The sequence below is a fragment of the Podarcis filfolensis genome (genome assembly GCF_964270895.1).
Source record: "Podarcis filfolensis genome assembly, chromosome: 9".
Lineage (NCBI taxonomy): Eukaryota > Metazoa > Chordata > Lepidosauria > Squamata > Lacertidae > Podarcis > Podarcis filfolensis.
In genome coordinates, this window is record NC_139610.1 from 60,154,518 (window position 1) to 60,174,322 (window position 19,805).

The 19,805-nt window shown below is 40.6% G+C and overlaps 1 protein-coding gene across 7 annotated transcripts in view; it reads right to left on the reverse strand.

Annotated features, from left to right (window-relative positions):
* The window catches only part of GRID2 (glutamate ionotropic receptor delta type subunit 2), an 802,847-nt gene that overhangs the window by 339,071 nt on the left and 443,971 nt on the right, over positions 1–19,805 (reverse strand). For all 7 annotated transcript variants that reach the window (XR_014538421.1, XR_014538422.1, XR_014538423.1 and 4 more), the window contains exon 4: positions 8,939–9,144. Coding sequence is in view for 4 of the 7 variants with exons in the window: in XM_083571111.1 (XP_083427237.1) it covers positions 8,939–9,144 (206 nt within the window). In the remaining 3 variants the exon portion in view is untranslated. The remainder of the gene's footprint in view (positions 1–8,938; positions 9,145–19,805) is intronic.

Genomic DNA, 19,805 nt, shown 5'->3' on the forward strand with positions numbered 1-19,805 from the left:
AACAAATAAATATAAACATGCCAACCTTCTAAGGAGATAGGCGGAAAGCTCTGAGATTCAATTAATTGTTCTCAGTTCTCAGATTAGTTGGGAGGGATGGACCTAAATTCTTGCCATTTCCCCCACAGAGGAATCATTAGTTTCCACGTTAATCCAGGGCATCTTCGGGAAACATTACAGTGTTGATGTTATCGACAATGGAAGAAATTATGGAGAACCAAAGAACAAAAGAGGATTATAATCTAGAACTCAATTAATATGTTGCCAAGGCAGTTCTCGCTGCTGTTTCCCATATTGCGCCAATAAAGCAGGGATAAAAGAACCACATGGGTAGGACAAACAAGGTAGGTCCTTCCCAAGCGAATGCTGCTAAGCCTTCAAGTAATATTGGCATCATCTATGGAAAAAGCTTTTTCCATTCTACTGCAGCAATGAAATGCATGGATTGGCCCTAGGACAGAATCATCTCAGAAGTAGAAGAATATTGCACAGAAGAACATGTCTAGCCAGATGTTTATCCAGTGATGGATTACAAGCAAACATCTTGTCTCTGTACTTAATTGTTTTGTTTAGCTTTAGGACAGGAGCTGTAATTGTTGTAATGAAAAGAAGCTCCAAAAAGAGGGGGTTGGGAAGCTGGACGGAATGTGGGCTTCTGTTAGTTGGCAACACGTGTTGCTGAACATGTCCAGCAATTTAATTTTACAAATGGATTAAATAAATTCATGGAGGATACAGTGATCAATGCTAATAGTCCCAATAGTTATATATTTTACCTCCAGTATTTGATGCAAAATGCCTCTGAATAGCAATAGCTGAGGAACAATCAAGTGAAATGGTTGTACTCATGGTTGGGTTGCCCTATTTCAAAAAGGAAGACCCTAAAATTGTTAGGGAACAAAAAAAAAAAAATGGGAACAAACCCAAATAGTGATTTTAAGCTTTTGGAACTTCCTCCCGATGCCATTTTGCCATTTCACACCCCCAAACCAGAACATGTCAGGATTTTTTCTGATGTATGGCAAGCCTATACTCATGCAGGGGTGGACTTTGGTAACCTTTTGTAATATGGTGCCCTATGCAAGGCCAATATTTGGTGCCCCAAAATGGATCTTCTCAGTTATGGATCTTCTCAATTTTGTGGTACCTTGGCTTGCTGTCCTGTGTAGCAGAACCACCTGCACTACCCAAAATCTGGTGCTGACTCATGGCCTTCAAGTGAGCTTCCCATAGGCATCTGGTGGGGAATAGGATGCTGAATGAGACAGGCTTGGGTTTGATACAGCAGGATTCTTGTTGTGTTCTTGTGTACATTTCTTTGACATTTATTATATAGGTTCTGTTTTGTCCCTGTTCTCCACACTATTTTACATCTACATGAAACCACTAAGGTGAAGTAATCCAGAGATTTGGACTGAGTTGTCATTGACACATGGATGGCACCTAACACTATTTTTCATCAAATTGAGGTGAAGTGGTAGGCATGATAAATCAGGGTTGATGAAGGGCAGTAAAGTGAAGCTCAATACAGACAATATGGAAGTACTGTGGACAGGTGGCCTATCTGCCCAAGGGAGTGATGTTCATCCTGTGCTGGATGAAGTTTCACTCTCTCCAAAACTGGGGTGGCTCCAGATGCTGTTGAATTACAAATCCCATAATCCTTGATCACTGTCCATGCTGCCTGAGGCTAATGGAACTCCTTGCTCCATTTGTGTTGCTATGTCTTCCGTGGCACAAAGTGCCATTTACAATTAGGCTGGTGTGAAAGCTGAAATCTTACCAGGACAGAGTTAGCCTGTCCTAAATTAGCCATGTAAGTCTTAAGTCTTTTTTTACCAATTCAGTATATTTTCTTTTAATTGTCAAATAATTCTGTGTACATTGCGGCAGCCTTTGGCTATGTGCAATAAAACTGACTGAGACTGAGACTGAGACTGAAATTAGCCATGCTCTGATAATTTCCAAGTTAGGCTACTATAATGTATGTGACTTGGAGATGCCTTTGAAGATGGTTTGAAAATTGAAGTAAGTGCAGAGTACAACTGTTAGATTATTAACTGGGATTGGATGTTTTGATCATATTACATTTGTGGCTCTGAACCGGCTTCTGGGCTCAATTGAAAGTGCTGTTTTTATTTTTTAAAGCCCTTTGTGGCTTGGGACCAAGGTACTTCAAGAACCACATGCCTTCATGTGGAGCAACCTGTAAATTAAGATCCTCAGTGAAGGACCTCTTTCAGAAACTTCTGGAACACTCTCCCCAGACAGGCTCATTCACTGCTTGCTGTAACAATAGCACCTTGGTAGGTGGACTCAAATCCAAAGTTTATTTCTGCTTTATGTGCAGGTCAGTGTTTTAGGCTCTTGGGGATTATTTACTGAACACCCAGCACACCATTTGGGAATTGTCCTTAGTTTTTTCTTGCAGGTTCATAGAGGTGACAAATCACTACTGCTGTGCCCTTAACAACCAATTTATCAGCAATGAATTTAGCCTGGACTATACAAGGAGCAGAAGAAGAAATACAGATCAGAATACAAATCCATGATCAGGACAATTTTTTTCAGCAGATAGGAAAGTGTTTGACAGAGGATTTTTCCTGCTTCCTTAAAGCAAGGAGTGCCAACCTGTTCAGTGTGGTGGTTAAAGGAGGAATTTGAGAGATATTGCGAAGTGATCCTTTTAAGCCTTAAGCTCAGTTGCAGATTTTGTGAAGACAGTAGAGTGGATACTTCCTTACAGAGCCACAAAACCCAGCCAATAAAAAACATTCATTTATTACTAGCGAAGATAATATATAATAGGGCATATTTCACTGGATTACTTATACTGGAAGAAGTTACTGGTACTGCCAATAGACTCTGAAAAGCAGTGTTAGAAACTGAGATATGAAAGCTGGGTGCTAAATATCACCTTAAACCAAGGTTCTGGGTGCAACAACAGAATGCCTAGGCATGCTTTTTTATAACAAGAATACAAATCTGAAAATGAATGAACTTTAGCTAAAATATTAAGTTCATCTTTCACATGGTCTAGTCCTTCTCCTGCCCACCTCCATATTATTCTTAAGAGGGTCTCTTCTCCAGTCTTCAGAGTAGCTGGCAGTGGGGAGGCAGAAAAAGGTCCTCCTTTCCTTTCACTCTGCAGTTTTAATCTGAAATCACAGGCGCAGTACTGAGCCCAGAGCTCAGAAAATGCACGCACTAATGAAATTCCCTGACGCAAAATGCGCCTAGAACAATGGGAGTTTCAAACAGTGCTGAAAAGGGTAGCACTCTTTGTCAAAGAAGTACAGCTGAACATATATAAAGGTTGTGTAAGTGTTATTAATGAGAAAACTCAATCCTTCCCCAAGGAACACATCAATAGATTTAAGGAAGGAAAGAGAAGTAAAAACAAAGTGGAATGGTGAGCAGGAAACATCTGATTTCAGCCTTCTTAAAACCAGTATGGCTGCAATCCCACTAATTCAGTGCATGTTTGGGGTTGTTTAATTTTCTTTTAAGAACACAGCACAATCAATGTGAAAAATATATGAATTCAAGTAGCAAGGTGTGCACATGTGCAAACACACACACACGAGAGAGAGAGAGAGAGAGAGAGAGAGAGAGAGAGAGAGAATCCTGTTCTTCCCTGCTCCTCTACCTCTTCCGCATACGCACATAAACACAGACATTTCTACTTCATAAGGAGTAAAGCCCTACAGGACATAATGGGAATTGCTTTAGACTTAGAGTAAGCTGTCCAGTGCAAGCCTAAGCATATGTGCTTAGAATTATATATCTACAGTGGTACCTCGGGTTAAGTACTTAATTCGTTCTGGAGGTCCGTTCTTAATCTGAAACTGTTCTTAACCTGAAGCACCACTTTAGCTAATGGGGCCTCCTGCTGCTGCTGCACTGCCGGAGCACGATTTCTGTTCTCATCCTGAAGCAAAGTTCTTAACCTGAGGTACTATTTCTGGGTTAGCGGAGTCTGTAACCTGAAGCGTCTGTAACCTGAAGCATATGTAACCCGAGGTACCACTGTACTTAGAAGCAGATATGCTTCTAAAGTAGATGATGGCCACAAGTAGTGATGGCCACCAATTTGGATGGCTTTAAAAGAGGATTTGGTAAATTAATAGCAGATAAGGCTATCTTTTTTTTTTAAATAATATTTTATTAAGTTTTTCCATAATATCTCCAATCATACAGTTTTTTAACATCACATATTTTAGCTTAATAGACCTCCCTCAACTCCTCTGACAATCATTCATGCTTACATTCCTATCCACACATTCCTTAATTATAGTATCGCCTTTTAATACATTTTTCCATCCTCTTTTACATTTTTACGATATTCCTTATTTTTTCACAAAGCTTCTTTGAAGCACACTAGCGTTGTGTTTTCTTCACATACAGTTTTCAAATAATCTCTAAATTTTCCCCAGTCCTCTAAAAACTTATGATCTCTCTGAAGTCTAACTTTTCCAGTTAATTTATCAAGTTCTGCAAAGTTTGTTAGTTTTGCTCTCCATTCTTCCAAAGTTGGGAGTTCTTCCTGCTTCCACCTTTGGGCCATCAATGTTCTCGCAGCTGTTATTGCATATTGGAAGAGTTTACAGTCCCTCCTATTTATGTCATTTTTAGTTATTCCCAAGAGGAAGGACTCTGGTTTCTTTACAAAGCTATATTTCAGCATTTTCTTTAACTCATTGTAAATCATTTCCCAGAATCTCTTCACTTTTTTGCACTCCCACCACATATGTATAAATATGTACATATTTATAGCAGATAAGGCTATCAGTGGCTACTAGTTCTGATGGCGATGCACTGGCTCCACTGTCAGAGGCAGTGTGCCCTGTGAATGCCAGTGACATTTTTGACTTGTAACTGAGATCAATGGCCACCCACCATCTTCATGTATTTAAAATGCAACATATGAGATCATCAAAGGAAGTTATTGCTAACAAGCAGTCTGTTGGAGATGCATGGTTTTCAGAATGGCACAGTAATTGGACTGCACAATATGTTTTTAACCAAAAGTTTTTGAGGGATTTTCAGTCATTTGTGGTGTGGGCTATACTAGAAGGCTGAGAAGAGAAGCCAAGCAATGTTCCACATCGCTCTGCATTACATCTTGCTTCCATTCGGCTCTCTTACATCCTTCTCCCTGTTTTCCTTGGCCTATACTCTGAGATCCCTGGTTACTGATTTTCCAAGCCTCTGCTGGACTTATTGCTGGACCCTATTCTGTCCATCTGTTGGATCTGGCAGACGGTAACCTTTAGAATCAAAACAATTAAAACCTGACTGCACAATGTGATAAGCAGGGAACTGAGCCAAGAACTTCCAGAGGTGTCATCAACACCACTCTGGGTGCATTGCAATAGAAATGGTAAAAATAAAAAATGAGCTCAATTGTTAAGAAGTTGCCTGTTTGTTTTAATCTGTGTTATAAGAGAAGGAGGAATTATAGTGTGTTTGGTCTTCCTTCCAATGCAATAGCTGTAAAATATTGTTATAAGTTTGTGGGGTGCTTATAATAACAATGATTTTATTATTTGTACCCCGCCCATTTGACTGGGCTGCCCCAACTACTTTGGGAGGCTTCCAACATATGCAAAAAACCCCCTTCTAATTCCTGGGTGCCAGGCACTGGGTTGAACATAGTAAAATACAGGCCAAACCAGTCTTTCCATGTCCAGGCCAGCCTGAATGGCTGAGTTACTAAGCAAACCAAGTCATGACCCATCAAAGAAGCCATCAACAAGGCAGAGTCTTGCTTTGGCCACCTACCAGTCTTCCTCTAAGCACTGGAGCATTTTTTAAAAGTGATTACCTGGCCCAGTGGAGGTTAGCATTTGTGGTGGTGCGCCCTGCTAGGTTCCAGATAATTGCCGGACTATACCTTGTGCTGATACCAGACCTGATAGGGTCAGTTTACTGATGCACAGTGCTTTGCAAGCTATGACAAGACAGGCGACTTCACAGTAAATGAATGTAGCATTCAGTACAGAAAAGAGCCTTTAGCAATGTGTGATAAGTGGAGTAACTCAGTGATTCTTAATGTGGTGATGGAGATGAGATAAATATGCAAGTGCCTTCATTTTAATCTGTTACATTTGGGAGGGTATGCATATATTTTGTACAAGCAAGATTGCTGGATTCCAAAATGACCCAATGCAAACTGCTCCTCTCGCCCCTTGCTTGAGATCAAAACAAAAAACTGTACAGCGCATTTGCGAGAATGCTGATTTCTATTGCATTACCCTTTGTCTTGGCAATCTCATTTGTTCTTAAGTACCAAAGTAGAGAAATTGAAGTGATATATAACTGGGTTTGGCATTGCCACTATTAACAATGCACAGTTTTCTCACTTTGTTTCATTCACCTTTTGAACTTGCAAAATATTGAAATGTTCAGTGACTCTCTTTCTGTGATCCCGCAGTCTGTAGATTAAAGAATTTAAACAAAGTCTCTTGGAAGCTTCAAAAATGAATAACTGCTTAATAAATATACTTGTAAAATATTCAGGTGGAATGATACTTTTTTTTTTAAAAAAGCAACCAGTCAGGTGAAAGCAGAAAAGGGGTAAATGAGTTTTTCTTAATTCATTCCAAATTATGGATTTTTCAGTGTACATTTGCATTTTGTTTGTGGAGTAGTGTGTACGTGCATATATCAGGGACAATTTAGAATGCTTTGCAGGATTATAGTATTTACATTTTCCATTGTGTTTGGCATATTTCATGTAGTTAGAATAACAAACTATCTGCATAGAATACTAATAACACATAATAAAATGTAATGCACACCATTTATAATGTTCTACTTCTAAAACAAAAAAAAAGAAGTTGAATCACATATCTTTATATACTAGCACATCAGTATATTATTACACAACAGCCCAATCTCCATAGTAGTGCGAGATCTGGGGATCCAGGCACTTTCTCCGGGTTTGTGTTTTCTTTGGAAATGAGGCACAGCAGTGACTGTGCTGTGTTTATGACATATCGTTTATGACATATATGTACACATATATACAACCTGAGCCTATGATAGAGGGGCTCCTAGAGTTACACTCCAAGCAGGTCCTGTTTCTCCCATGGCTGCTACGTTGGATTCAAACTGCTGGCCCCCATTCTGCTCTGTCCCCCTTTCACCAGCTTGCACACTGCTTCCCAAGATGCAACTATTATTCCTTCAATGGGGGCGGGGGCAAAGTTGTTGCAAAAAGTCAAAAAATGCAATTTTTGAGATTTTTCTGTGAAAAATCGGCACTGCTGACAAGGACTGCCATACGTCTGGATTTCCCCGGACATTTTTTTTTGCCAATTTCCGCCCGGACACTGCTGCCAACTGCAGTATGCCAGATATGTCCAGGAAATCCTGGACGTATGACAACCTTAGTTCAGGGCTGTTGTGACACTGCAGTCGTCCAATCCTGCTTATCTGTATGTTCAAAAATTCTAAACTCACAGTGGCAAACTGGGCCATAGCACATAATTCAAACATCCTCACCATTTGGTGAACATCATGCTGGTATGTATAATGCCTCAATGATTCATTAATGCTATTTTGGCCCTCAGTAGGTAGCTTTCAGTATGGGACCGCACTCATAAAGACCGATGGAAGGAGTTAGGTGCAGCAGTCATAATACTTTGTTCCTAATTAAAAAGGCTAGGGTTAGTGTTTCTCCCCCTCCCTGGTTCATTAAACAATGATGACTGTGGACACATACTCTCAAGGGGCCACTTTTAAAAAATATCAGCTTACCAGGATATTTAAAAAAGAAATATGCCAATCAATTAAAAATAGTGAAATAAACGTAAAGGAATAAATCAGACAGGCAGGTAATTAGCCAAACAATAACCATAAATGCTAATGAGTTTTGAAGCAAATTATTTTACGGTTTCTGGATATTTTACTCCTAAGATTACAAGGAAATTCTCCTGTGGATGACAACATACACAAACTCCATCAAAATAATGTGTTATGTTAGAACTGTTGCTTTTTAAAAATCTATGCTTATTATGAATAAGATAATAAATGGGGGAAATGGTGGAAAGTTGCCAGGGACTGAAGAACTGAAGGTGGCACACTCTGGTTTCTTGCCACAGGAGAACATGGGCCCTGAAATGTTGGGTGGCCATCTGTCAGGTATGCTTGAGTCCCATCCAACTCTATAATTCTATGATTCTGTGCTTCTATCAGGAGAGAACACTCTAACACTACCTGCAGACCAGAGAAGAAAGAGCTACTAACTGCTACCCATCCAAGAACATCAGCAAGGAACATAGGAAGGTAAGTCAGATCACTGGTCCATTAAATCCAGTATTGTCCGCATTGACTTGCAACAGCTCTCCAGTGTTTCAGACAAGAAACATTCCCAGCCTTTTCTGGACATGCTGAGACTTTGTGCATGTAAAGCAGCTGTTCTGCCACTGTAGCTCAGAGGTAGATCACCTGGCCCCCAACTTGATATAAATACACACTATACCCAGTGCTTTTTTTCAGGGGGTACTAAGGGGTACACAGTACCAACATCTTTGTTGTTGTTGTTACAAACAACAGGTGCACTGGCACATTTTCGGGGGGGAGGGAGCACTGCTTATACCTCACAATTTAGTTCTACCCTTAAAGATCAGATATCTCTCTCCCTCCCTCCATATCTTTCTCTCCTCTACCCTATCCCTTGCTCCATACTGTGTGTCTTGTAAGGCTGATGGTACTCTCTTTTATTTTAATTAAGTGCCACTCAATCAACTGAATGCCACAAAAATGGAGGGCTAAAACATCTAAATAAAAATATAGGGGTGAGTATAAAGTGTAAAGAGATTTCTTGAAACAAAAACTAAGAACAGAAGCCATTGATCAAAACAAAACATAATTCCAGAAAGAAACCTGAGTTTAAAGGTGAAGATAGAAGTCAACTGGTGCTTACACTTACCTCTGCAATGAAAGACTTGGCTGTGGATGGGTTCATTACCAGAATGGCTCGTCTCAGTGTATCCCGGTAGCGGTTCAGCTCTTCAATCCGCAAGGTGGCAAAGAGCCCTGTGATCATTTTATTGATGTTGTTCTCTACTTTCTGCAGTGCTACATCCATTCCCTGCTGAGATACTTTGTCCAAAAACTCTTGTATTCCTCGGATATCTGGGAACATCAAAAGCCCATCAAAATGCTAATTAGCATATAGAAAGACGACAAAACCGATTTTGGCTTATCTGGGAAAAAAGGTATTCTGCCTCATGTCAAGCAACCACCCCCTGAAGGCCACATTAACTTAATATTCATTGGAACCGTTCCTTAGCTATGCTTGTGACATGTCCTAAAGTGCTAATTTGTGTGAAGGAATTTTTAGGCACTGGTTCATTTTGAAAAGAACCATTTTTAAAGGGTATTTAATTATCCCTGGTTGCCGTCCTCTTTTGCCCATCGTATTGTTCCAGATTCTGACTAACCTTATGGAGCTCTGAAAACTATTTCTCATTAAGTGACTCCTGCAAAGAAGAGGGCAATAAGTTATTTTTTTTAAAAAAAAAAACAACTACCTACAAGTGATTTCATTTCATTTGGATTGAGCCTAGAAATCTCATTATAACAAAAACACATCTGCCATTAAAATAAAAAAGACAATACTTTATTCAGATGAAAATTTAGCAACAATTGCATACAGTGGTACCTCGGGTTAAGTACTTAATTCATTCCGGAGGTCCGTTCTTAACATGAAACTGTTCTTAACCTGAAGCACCACCTTAGCTAATGGGGCCTCCTGCTGCCGCCGCACCACCAGAGCACGATTTCTGTTCTTATCCTGAAGCAAAGTTCTTACCCCGAGGTACTATTTCTGGGTTAGCAGAGTCTGTAACCTGAAGTGTATGTAACCTGAAGCGTATTTAACCCGAGGTACCACTGCATATGTTAACTATGAGAGAAGGTATGCTATCTAAAGCAAGTATCAGCCCAAGAGACCTTGCCTCTAGGGGAAAGACTTCCAGAAGTAGGAAGAGGGTCTCCAATGTCTGTTGACCCCTCACAAGCCGTCGGGCTAAGGAATGTCTTGGAGGGAAAGGGCAGAAACATCCAAGGGTTGAATCAAAATAGGCAACTGTGCAGGCTCCCCCATACCCTCCCCAAATCTACACAATCCAGAGTTCCAGGAAGGAGGTGAATTGACATGAGGTTACAGAGAAACCTCATAATTATAGTTAGTATCTTGCATAGAGTAAACACCCTAGAACAGGAGTCACCGATCTATGGGCACAGCTATATTTTGTTAGTGAGTGCTGTGGCCACCCTCATGGATAAACCACAATGGCAACCCCTTGCCCAGAATACAATTTGAAATTCCTCCAAAGTCAAATGGATCTGGATAGGGTTCCTTGAAGATGGAAAGTTTGAAAACGATGGGTGGGATTCACCTAACCAGCCCCATCAGTAGAAGCCCTCACAAGGACTCCTGCTTGCATATCAGGGTTTCACCTCCCCTTATGCCCCTGTACACCCCAACATTGGCTCAGTGAACCCACAGAACAGCATCCAGGGGGATGAAAAGGGGGATTGTTCCATGTGGCAAGCGAGAATGCTTCCACAGGTGGAATGATAGGGAAAGCTTAATATTGAACTCCACTTTCTGGGTTTAGAAAATTATGGATTTTCTGCAACCTGCATATCCGAGTTAAAATAAAATATAAAGAACTAAAGCCTAAGAGAAAGAGTGGACTTCTCTTTAGGAATCAAGGGATGTAATTGCTGTATTTAGCCACAGATACTTCAGGAAGTTTGAAGTAGCACAAAACATTGAAGAATGGTTTAATGCTGCTAAAGTGCATGCTCATTCTAAAAATATACTTCCAAAAGATAGTGATGCTTAATTGCAGCTCCTATTTAATGTCTAAATCAGGGAAATTAAATTCAGTCTAATCAGTGCTGTTAGAGGCCTTTTTGGCACTTCAAGGCCAATTTAAGAAGCAACACAATTATCTGAACTGCTACAAATGTGCCTGATTTTAAGTGCACCATAAAAAATATATGCTCCTGCTTTAACCCTTGAAATATATAGCTGTACATGGCTATTCTTGCACTCCTGAGGAGTTATCAGCAATATTGGAAGAACTTTTCAGGTAAAAATACTGTGATTATCTAATACCTCCAGGTGGTATATGATGATCTAGGTAGCTATATCCCAGATGGAGAATTTAAGTCCCTCCCCTCCCCAAAAAAAGCAAGTTCAAGGGCTGCAACTCAGTGTAAATTAAATGTGTTTAAGAGAATTGGTGCAGGACAATAGCTGAGAGGCAGAGTTACAGACAGAGGTGAGTGCAATCTCACCTCTGCCATGAATTCACTTGGTAGCCTTAATCTTAGCTTCACATCTGTGATATAGGTATAGAGGAGGTGTCCTCTAACACAACAATTTTAAGAATTACAATAAGATAATTTATGTAAAGTGCCCCCAGGGCCCCCTATAATTGGTGCCTATGCTTCTCTCTGATGCTGCTAGGAGAAGGAGAGGATTAAGGATCCTAGTCATGAAGTGTAATCAGGATACCAACACAAAAAGAAAGGTGGCAGAGTATTCAGCCCAGTCAATGTTGCAAGATGAAGAGCTGCCAGCTCTGAGTCCGTAATTACCCCAAGCTAAAGCCCAGTCCAGTCCAGGAACTCACTGAACTAGAGGTTGGACCCCCGAGGCAACACCTTCCTGAAGTCATATCCTCCCCCCAAATCCACACGCCAAGGGAGAACGGACAGAAAAGTCCTTTTAACATTCTCTACTGCTCAGAAATGGGTTATGTCTAGGAAATAAAGCTGGGCAGATTCCAATATATGGTTTCAGATGGATTTGGATATTTGGATCAGGTGACCAAAGGAGCCAAATAGGGTCTGATCTGGTCTTATATAACTTTTGGCTCCATTTTCACTCCTTTGTCTAAGTAATTTGTCATCCTGCCTATGCCAAACTGCTTAGAAACTGCTTTGATCTTTGATGCGCCACCAGCTGTTCCATTCGCTTTCTTCCAAAAATTTAGCCCTGACATAGAACCGTAGAGCTGGAATGGACAATGAGAGTCACCTAGTCCAACCCCTTGCAGTGCAGAAATATTTCGCCCAATGTGGGGCTCAAACCCTGAGACTAACTCTGAGATTAAAAGTCTCACACATGTTTGAAAAAGCTTAGCTTGACACGTCAATGAAGCTTACCTAACTGTGACGTGAGTATAAACTAAAGGGGCTTGTAAATCTCGCTTTGTCTTTCAGATGAGCTTTACAAGTCCCCTAATTATTCTGTGGCTCAGGGTAATTCCCCAATGTCCACTCATTCTTGCATTCACCCACTTCACCCAGTCCTCCAAATTCCTCTCCCCTGCCTTTTAAATATTGGTGCAGCCCAGCTGATCAGCACTCAATCCAATGGAAGAGAGACAGTTCCCAGTGGCCCACGGGAGTTGTAATTTTTCCAAGGGCTGCTACAATGTCAATCTAACTTCCAGAGTCAAATGGACTCATAAAAAGAAACTTGAGCTATTTCTGACTTTTGGGGAAAATCTCTGTGCTTAATTCTAAGGCAACTTATGAAGGTTGCGGGGAGGACTAATCAATCACTGGTCATGATACAAATAATAATTAACCTAGGACATACCTGCTGGAAAATTCTATGATGCAAGCTGCACTGAAATAAATGAGAGCTGTGCAAGAAGAGTTTATTTAAATGTGCAAGCGCTGGATAATCTTGTGGCGGATTGTGGCCTTGTGTTTGCACTGCAGCAGTGTTGGGAGTCATCAATCACTGTTTTTTCATATGGCTCTTTTTTCTGTTTAAAGTCTAAGCCATCCAAAGGGGAAGCTGGGGCTTCTTCCAATCTATCACCAGTGACAGCAAATGAGCAACCATGAGCTTGCAATGTGTTCATCCAAACTTAAGAAAAAGGAGTACATGATTCCCAAATGGATAAGTCTACATTCACAATGAACTTGACCAGCTTTGGAGGAAAGGCTGGGGAGGACTATGCTCCCTGATAAGGATGACAAAACACAGCCACAGTCTCCTCAGGTTTTTCTAAACTTAATGGGAAACTACAAAACAAAAAAACTGTAAGTAACAGAAAATCCATAGTTACGCACTGAGCATGGGGTAATTCAAGTATCCGTCATCAAACTATACATTTTTAAAAATGTCCTTATATACCATAAGACGTATTTTTCCTTCTCATACTACTCCTGAAAATATCATGTAACTCAGTTAAAGGGAAACACACTTCAAAATTTTCCCTGGGTGATTTACGCAAAAGACTGCTTTGTTTCCACTGCTGATGAGGAAAGCTGTTGCATTAACAAATGATGCTGTCCAAATTCTTATCAACAGTGCTTTATGAGCCTACTGCAGTCATCCTTCTTTGCACAGCAATAGCTGCAGTAGCAGGAATCCTTCGTTCTGGAACCAAACTGCACATTGAGGAGGCATAGTTCATATAGATTCAGAGAAATTCTGTAGATAATAAGGAGACCTTGCTGTGCATATTTCCATGAGATTGTTTACTTATAAATTTGATCACCATCTGCAAACCACCGAGGGCCCATTCCCAGCCGCAGCATGCACTGTAGCAATTATGTTTCATAATTTAATTTTATTGTGAATTGTATATTTATTTTATTTACTCGTTATATTTATGAGGCACCCAATAAAATAATTTCTCTAGGCACTGAGTATGTTAAAAAAAAAAGAATGAAATGTAACAATAATTGCTTTCTTCAGCTGCAGTGATCCAAAGTGGATCTCACTTATATGAAGAACTACGAAATGCTAAAATAATGAGCAAAAATGGTCGCCTCTTGCCATAAAGGGGGGGGGGGGAGGTCACTTGAAAATGTGTGCACTGGAGGAAACTTGTATGAAGCTAAACCACAGAGTGAGTCCCAAAAAGAACAAGGGGAGAGCCTGCTATATCAAGCCAATGTCCCATCTTGACCAGCATCCTGTTCTCACAGTGGCCAACCAGATGTGACCTTTGAGGCAACAGCAAGAGACATTGAAGGAGATTCCCAGCACACATTACCAAAGGAACCTGCACTCTCTTCACTTGTGATTACCAGCAAAGGGCATACTGCCTCTGACAGTGCAGGTAGAACACGGTGGAGGTGGAACAATCTGCCTGAGTCCTGATGAAGTTGAACCTTAGCTCACCCACATGTGGGTGATCTAATGTTGTTGCTAGGAGCTGGTGTCAGCCAGACCCAATCACCACACCACTCCACCCCGCCCCAGTTTGATTGGAAATTTGACTGGAAACGGAATCAGCCAGTGATAGATGGGGCTGATGGCTGCCTCTGCTTCTTCTGCCAGCATATTCTCAGACAGGCTGTGATGGGAGAGGAAGCAACAGCGGCAGGAACTTGATTACCAGAGCGGAATTTATTTACCTTTGAGGCAACAGCAAGAGACAGCGAAGGAGATTCCCTGAACACGTTACCAACAGAAATATAGCTAAGTAAACAGGGTCTGGGTGAAAAAACCTAGATGGTCCATCTAAGAATAACAGCTGTTTAAGAGGGCAATGCACTTTGATACTGGGACTCTATATATTGCCAGGATATCTTATGATGAGAGGAGTCCCAGACTTTCAGATTGAAGGAACAAGAGACTCACCAAGTCTCACATAAAGTATTGTAGGGAGAATTGGGGCTCTGGAGATATTCTAAAAGCAGCTATCTTTAGTCCCAACTGCACACACACTACTTCTTACCAAATTCATAGTCACATTCTATGTAAGGGCAGATTGACTTCATTTCCAGGCATGGGCATATCTTTATGCCAAAATATGGTACATATTGGATGGATCACAAGTAAGGAGAGCACTGTTGCACTCAGGCCTACTTCAGGATTTCCCATAGAGATCTAATTACTACTGTGAGAACAGGATGCTACTTAGATGGGCCCTTGGTCTGATCAAGCAGGGCTTTTCTTAAGTTCTCAAGGAGCACACATAGCACTGGAAAAAATTCATGCTAATTATTTCCATTGACTCTGCAACGGATACATACTACGTACATCTTCTGTTTTATTCAAACAGCTAGCTTCCTTACTAGTAGAAGACAGATGGAAATTTATTTTATTTCTGTGAGCTGTTTCAAATGGTGCCAGGTGCTAAATCAGAGCAGGATACACAGACACATTTAAAGGTCTTCCAAACAGGCACATAGACATTCACATACTCCTAAGTATTTTGAATGTGGTCATCAAAAACCAGCATTGGTAGAAGACCATATGTGTTTGAGCTCTTCTGAAATGGTGCTACCATCTTCTGCATTATGTGCTGGGAAAGCTGGCTTATAATGGGGTTTATTTAGTATGGTGCTTAAATGTTAGTTTATCTTGGGAGATTTTATTGGTGGAGCTTTAACACTGTCGATTCAACCCATAAAACCTTCTACTGCTCATGGTTTTAACTCTTAGAGATTCAGAGAAATTCTCCCGACTCAAGTTCATTCATTTTAACAGCACTGTGTCAACCAGCTGTCTTTGGAAATGGCTAAAAGTTTTCATGAAATTAAAAGACACCTGCTTCTTGGGAGAAAAGCAATGACAAACCTAGACAGCATCCTAAAAAGCAGAGACATCACCTTGCCAACAAAGGTCTGTATAGTAAAAGCTATGGTTTTTCCAGTAGTGATGTATGGAAGTGAGAGCTGGACCATAAAGAAGGCTGATCGCCGAAGAATTGATGCTTTTGAATTATGGTGCTGGAGGAGACTCATGAGAGTCCCATGGACTGCAAGAAGATCAAACCTATCCATTCTTAAGGAAATCAGCCCTGACTGGAAGGGCAGATCATGAAGCTGAGGATCCAATACTTTGGCCACCTCATGAGAAGAGAAGACTCCTTGGATAAGACCCTGATGTTGGGAAATATGGAGGGCACAAGGAGAAGGGGACGACAGAGGACGAGATGGTTGGACAGTGTTCTTGAAGCTGCCAGCATGAGTTTGACCAAACTGTGGGAGGCAGTGGAAGACAGGAGTGCCTGGAGTGCTCTGGTCCATGGGGTCATGAAGAGTCGGACACGACTAAACAACAACAACAAGAACAAAAGTTTTCATTGTATATATGACATACTCTTTCTCACTCCTTGTTTTGCAGGGTCAGATTCATGTTACATACACATTGAGCAAAGGAAGGTGGCACCAGTGGAATGCCCTCCCTGCTGAAATACGAGAGGCCTCATCTGTATTGCCATTCCACTAGCTCTTGAAGACACACTTGAACTTCCTGATCAGAATGTAGTACAATATGAGAAACAAAACTCAACTTTATTTTATTTGTATTCTGTGTTGTAAACAACAGACAATTATGGGGTGGTGTTGCCTACCTGACCTCCCATCACTGGTCTCACGTCAGCTAATTTATAGAAGTTTTTATATCAGGACAGTGTATGGCAGTATAAGCACAACAACAAAAAACCTCATTAAAATACTTTAGCTCGCCAGGCAGGAGAGGGGTGAGGCAGCGGTAATGCCAACATGGCACAAATGCACTGGGAAGAACACCAGATTGGCTCCACCACTGTGCTTGCACCATGCTGATCTCATCACTGCTGCCTTGCCTCTCTAGCTTCTAGCAAGCCACAGTGATTCCGGTGACAGGTCAGGTGCCCCACTGACTGGTACTGCTTGTAAGCTTCCTATGGGCTTATGTTATTGCTGAAGATGGAGTAAAATTGAATAAAACTGAATAAAAGCAAATAGGAATTTGCAACAATTTGCAAAGTGTGATGAGAACAAGCCCAGGCAATCTTCAAAGTCTCCCACCCATCCCCCTTTTGCCCTCTGGCACAACTGCAAGGGCAACATTAGAAGCTTTTGCTTCAGTTGTTGATATAGCCATAGTTTGTCTGAACCCTACAAATTTTGGTTACTCTAAACTGTGGTTAGTGAAAACAAGCTGACCTCAAACCATAGCTTGTTTCAAGAAAGCATACTTGAGCGGAACGCAAGACTCAAATGCTCATTTGAACTCATTGTCATCCTGACCAACCATAGTTTATCAATGGTATTCAAGCAGACCCAATGGCAACACCATGTTGAATCCACACTAGAATGGCATTCTAGACATTAACAGCAGGCTTAGGATGCATCATACATTCAGGGGTGATCATAGCATTGCTGGCACTACCAGTTAAGTCAACCCATGTCAGAAAGAAGCCAACTTTGCAGGGGAGTTTGCCTAGGGCTCCTCCAAACCTGAGTCTGGCTGTGATCAGCCATCTCTTTCAACAGAAACAAACACTGTCCAAAGACAATGCAAGACAGTGACAAAGGTCAAAGCAGCAACAAATAAAATGCAAAATGCAAAATGCATATGCATCTTGCTAATTTTTTTTTTTGGGTAGAATAATATGAATTAATGCAAGGAAATAGTTCAGTGATAAACTGTATTAATTATATGTTTATGGAGGCAGAGTGAAGTAAATGAGTATGTTGGAACTTGGCAAGAAGCCAAATGAGTAATAAACAGCTTTAAGATAGTCTGGAGACAGCCTAGAGAATATTACAGTCATCAAGCAGCCACAAACAGCCCCTGGAAAATTATAAGCATTTGCAAACAATTAAGGGCCATGGGATATCTTTATGGATTTTTATTAAAATTGTGTTTCACCTTTTAAAGATGTGTATGATACCAAATCTTATCAATTCCACTACTGGCCAGCTCATCCTCCCATCTTTAGACTATTTTGTTTATTTGTTTTATATTGTTTTAACTTGGATCACCCGGAGGGCAAGCTTGCAGGTGGAGAATAAGTTACATGGAGAATAACAGAGAGCCTTTGACATACAACAGCAGAATCCATTCAAAAACATGATTGTGACATGCCATCTGAAATACGATGGCTATATGAACTTCCAGGTATAGAGGCAGTATGCCTTTGATTCCCAGTTGGTATGGCACATCAACAGGGAAGGCTTCTTGCATCTACATCACACATCCCCAAACTTGGCCCTCCAGATGTTTTGGGACTACAGCTCCCATCACCCCCTAGCTAACAGGACCAGTGGTCAGGGATGATGGGAACTGTAGTCCCAAAACAGCTGGAGGGCCGAGTTTGGGTATGCCTGATCTACATCTTGCTTTTCCCAAAAAAATTTTTTTATTCATTTTATAACACAAATAAACAATACAAACAGAAATACAAACAATACAAACAAATTCTTGTCTTATTCTTATTTTTTCTAAACATTGTTAGGTGAGCTTCCCCAAGTCCCCCCTATCTGATTTTCATTTTACCTCATCTTTAGCAGTTTCATATATCATAATTTTTAACCATTTTTTATCACACTTACTTTTACCATAAAAATCTTCACATTTTATCACTTACAAATAATACTATTTTAACATACACTATTTTCTACTTCTAACCCTACAGCCTGTATCAACTTCCAAAGCTATTCTAAGAATTAAATATTAACATATTTTTTCAAATATTCTTTAAACTTCTTCCAATCTTCTTCCACCGTCTCTTCTCTCTGGTTACTACATCTTGCTTTTGGGCTTCCTACTCGCCACTGTGGGGAATCCTGGTTTGGATGGATCTTCATATCCTAACCAGCAGGGCTCTTCTTATGTTATGTTCACCATTGTTTGAAGTTGGCTTGCTTCAATCAAGTAAAAGCTAACCACAGTTTGTCCAGGTTCAGACAAACTGTGGTTAGTCAAAAATGGGATTTGACACTTCTGATCCCGTGCTAGGGGAGAATAGAGCACATGAGCTTGTGGCTCACCTAGTTCCATTCCTATAATGATAAACCATGCAGCCAGTGATTTTTGAACAGCTATTTAGAAGCTGTACAAGCGTCACATATTGACATTTGGAGGCCATTGGGCTGGGGAAGGCTGCAGAAGCATCAAGCAACAAGGTGCTTTTATTAGTAGGGGGAATCTTCCTGAACTTTTACCCTGCAAATTAGACTCCTAAACAAGGAAATTCAGCAATTATTGCTGGTCTCCAAATGCAGGCATTCGGAGAGGAACAAAGGATGCAGCTGGTCCATCTACTGTCGCTCAGTATTGTCTACACTGACTGATAGTGGTCTCTCCAAGCCAGAGATAAAACATGGGACCTTATGAATGCAAAGCGGGAAGCAAAGAGAGAAGGCAAGAGGATAAAGGAGCAAAAATGCAGACGAACACAGTTTTTCTACCCTTGATGTTGCATGGAAAATGGCAGGAGAATTTAAAATAATACATAGGCAACGTAACAGAAAATGAGAAATGAGACAAAATAGGTTGTGTTGGGAAATACTTTATCCCTTTCACCTTTTGACAAATGCATGGATCACTTTTGCCTGTCTTGGCACCAATAAAACATTAAAAATAAATGTTTTCAAACCGTGATAATGGCTGTCTTTGAATCTGAGGCCTGTAGAATGCATAGACAGTAAAATGGCACAAACCCCACAATTAAGGCTTTTTTTATATGATTGATTGGTTTCTTCATGATGAATTCACTCCCCTGGCAAAGGGCACAAATTCAACTGTGTTCTTGCCAAGCATAATCAGAAAGCAAGCAGTCTGTTAGAGAAAAAATACCAAAAAGTCAGTCTTCCTTAAAAAAACGTGTTCAAGAAAAAATCTGTAGCACAGGAATAAGATGGATTCTACTCACTTCGGCCCAAAACAGATTACCAAGTAGTAAGTTATTCCCCCGCCCCAATGGATTTGCTTTGTGTTGATTGAAGTGTATTAATACATCTTTGCTGCCATGGATTCTAATAGCTGCATTTTCAGATCTTACATTATTTTAGCTCCATTTTACAATTGT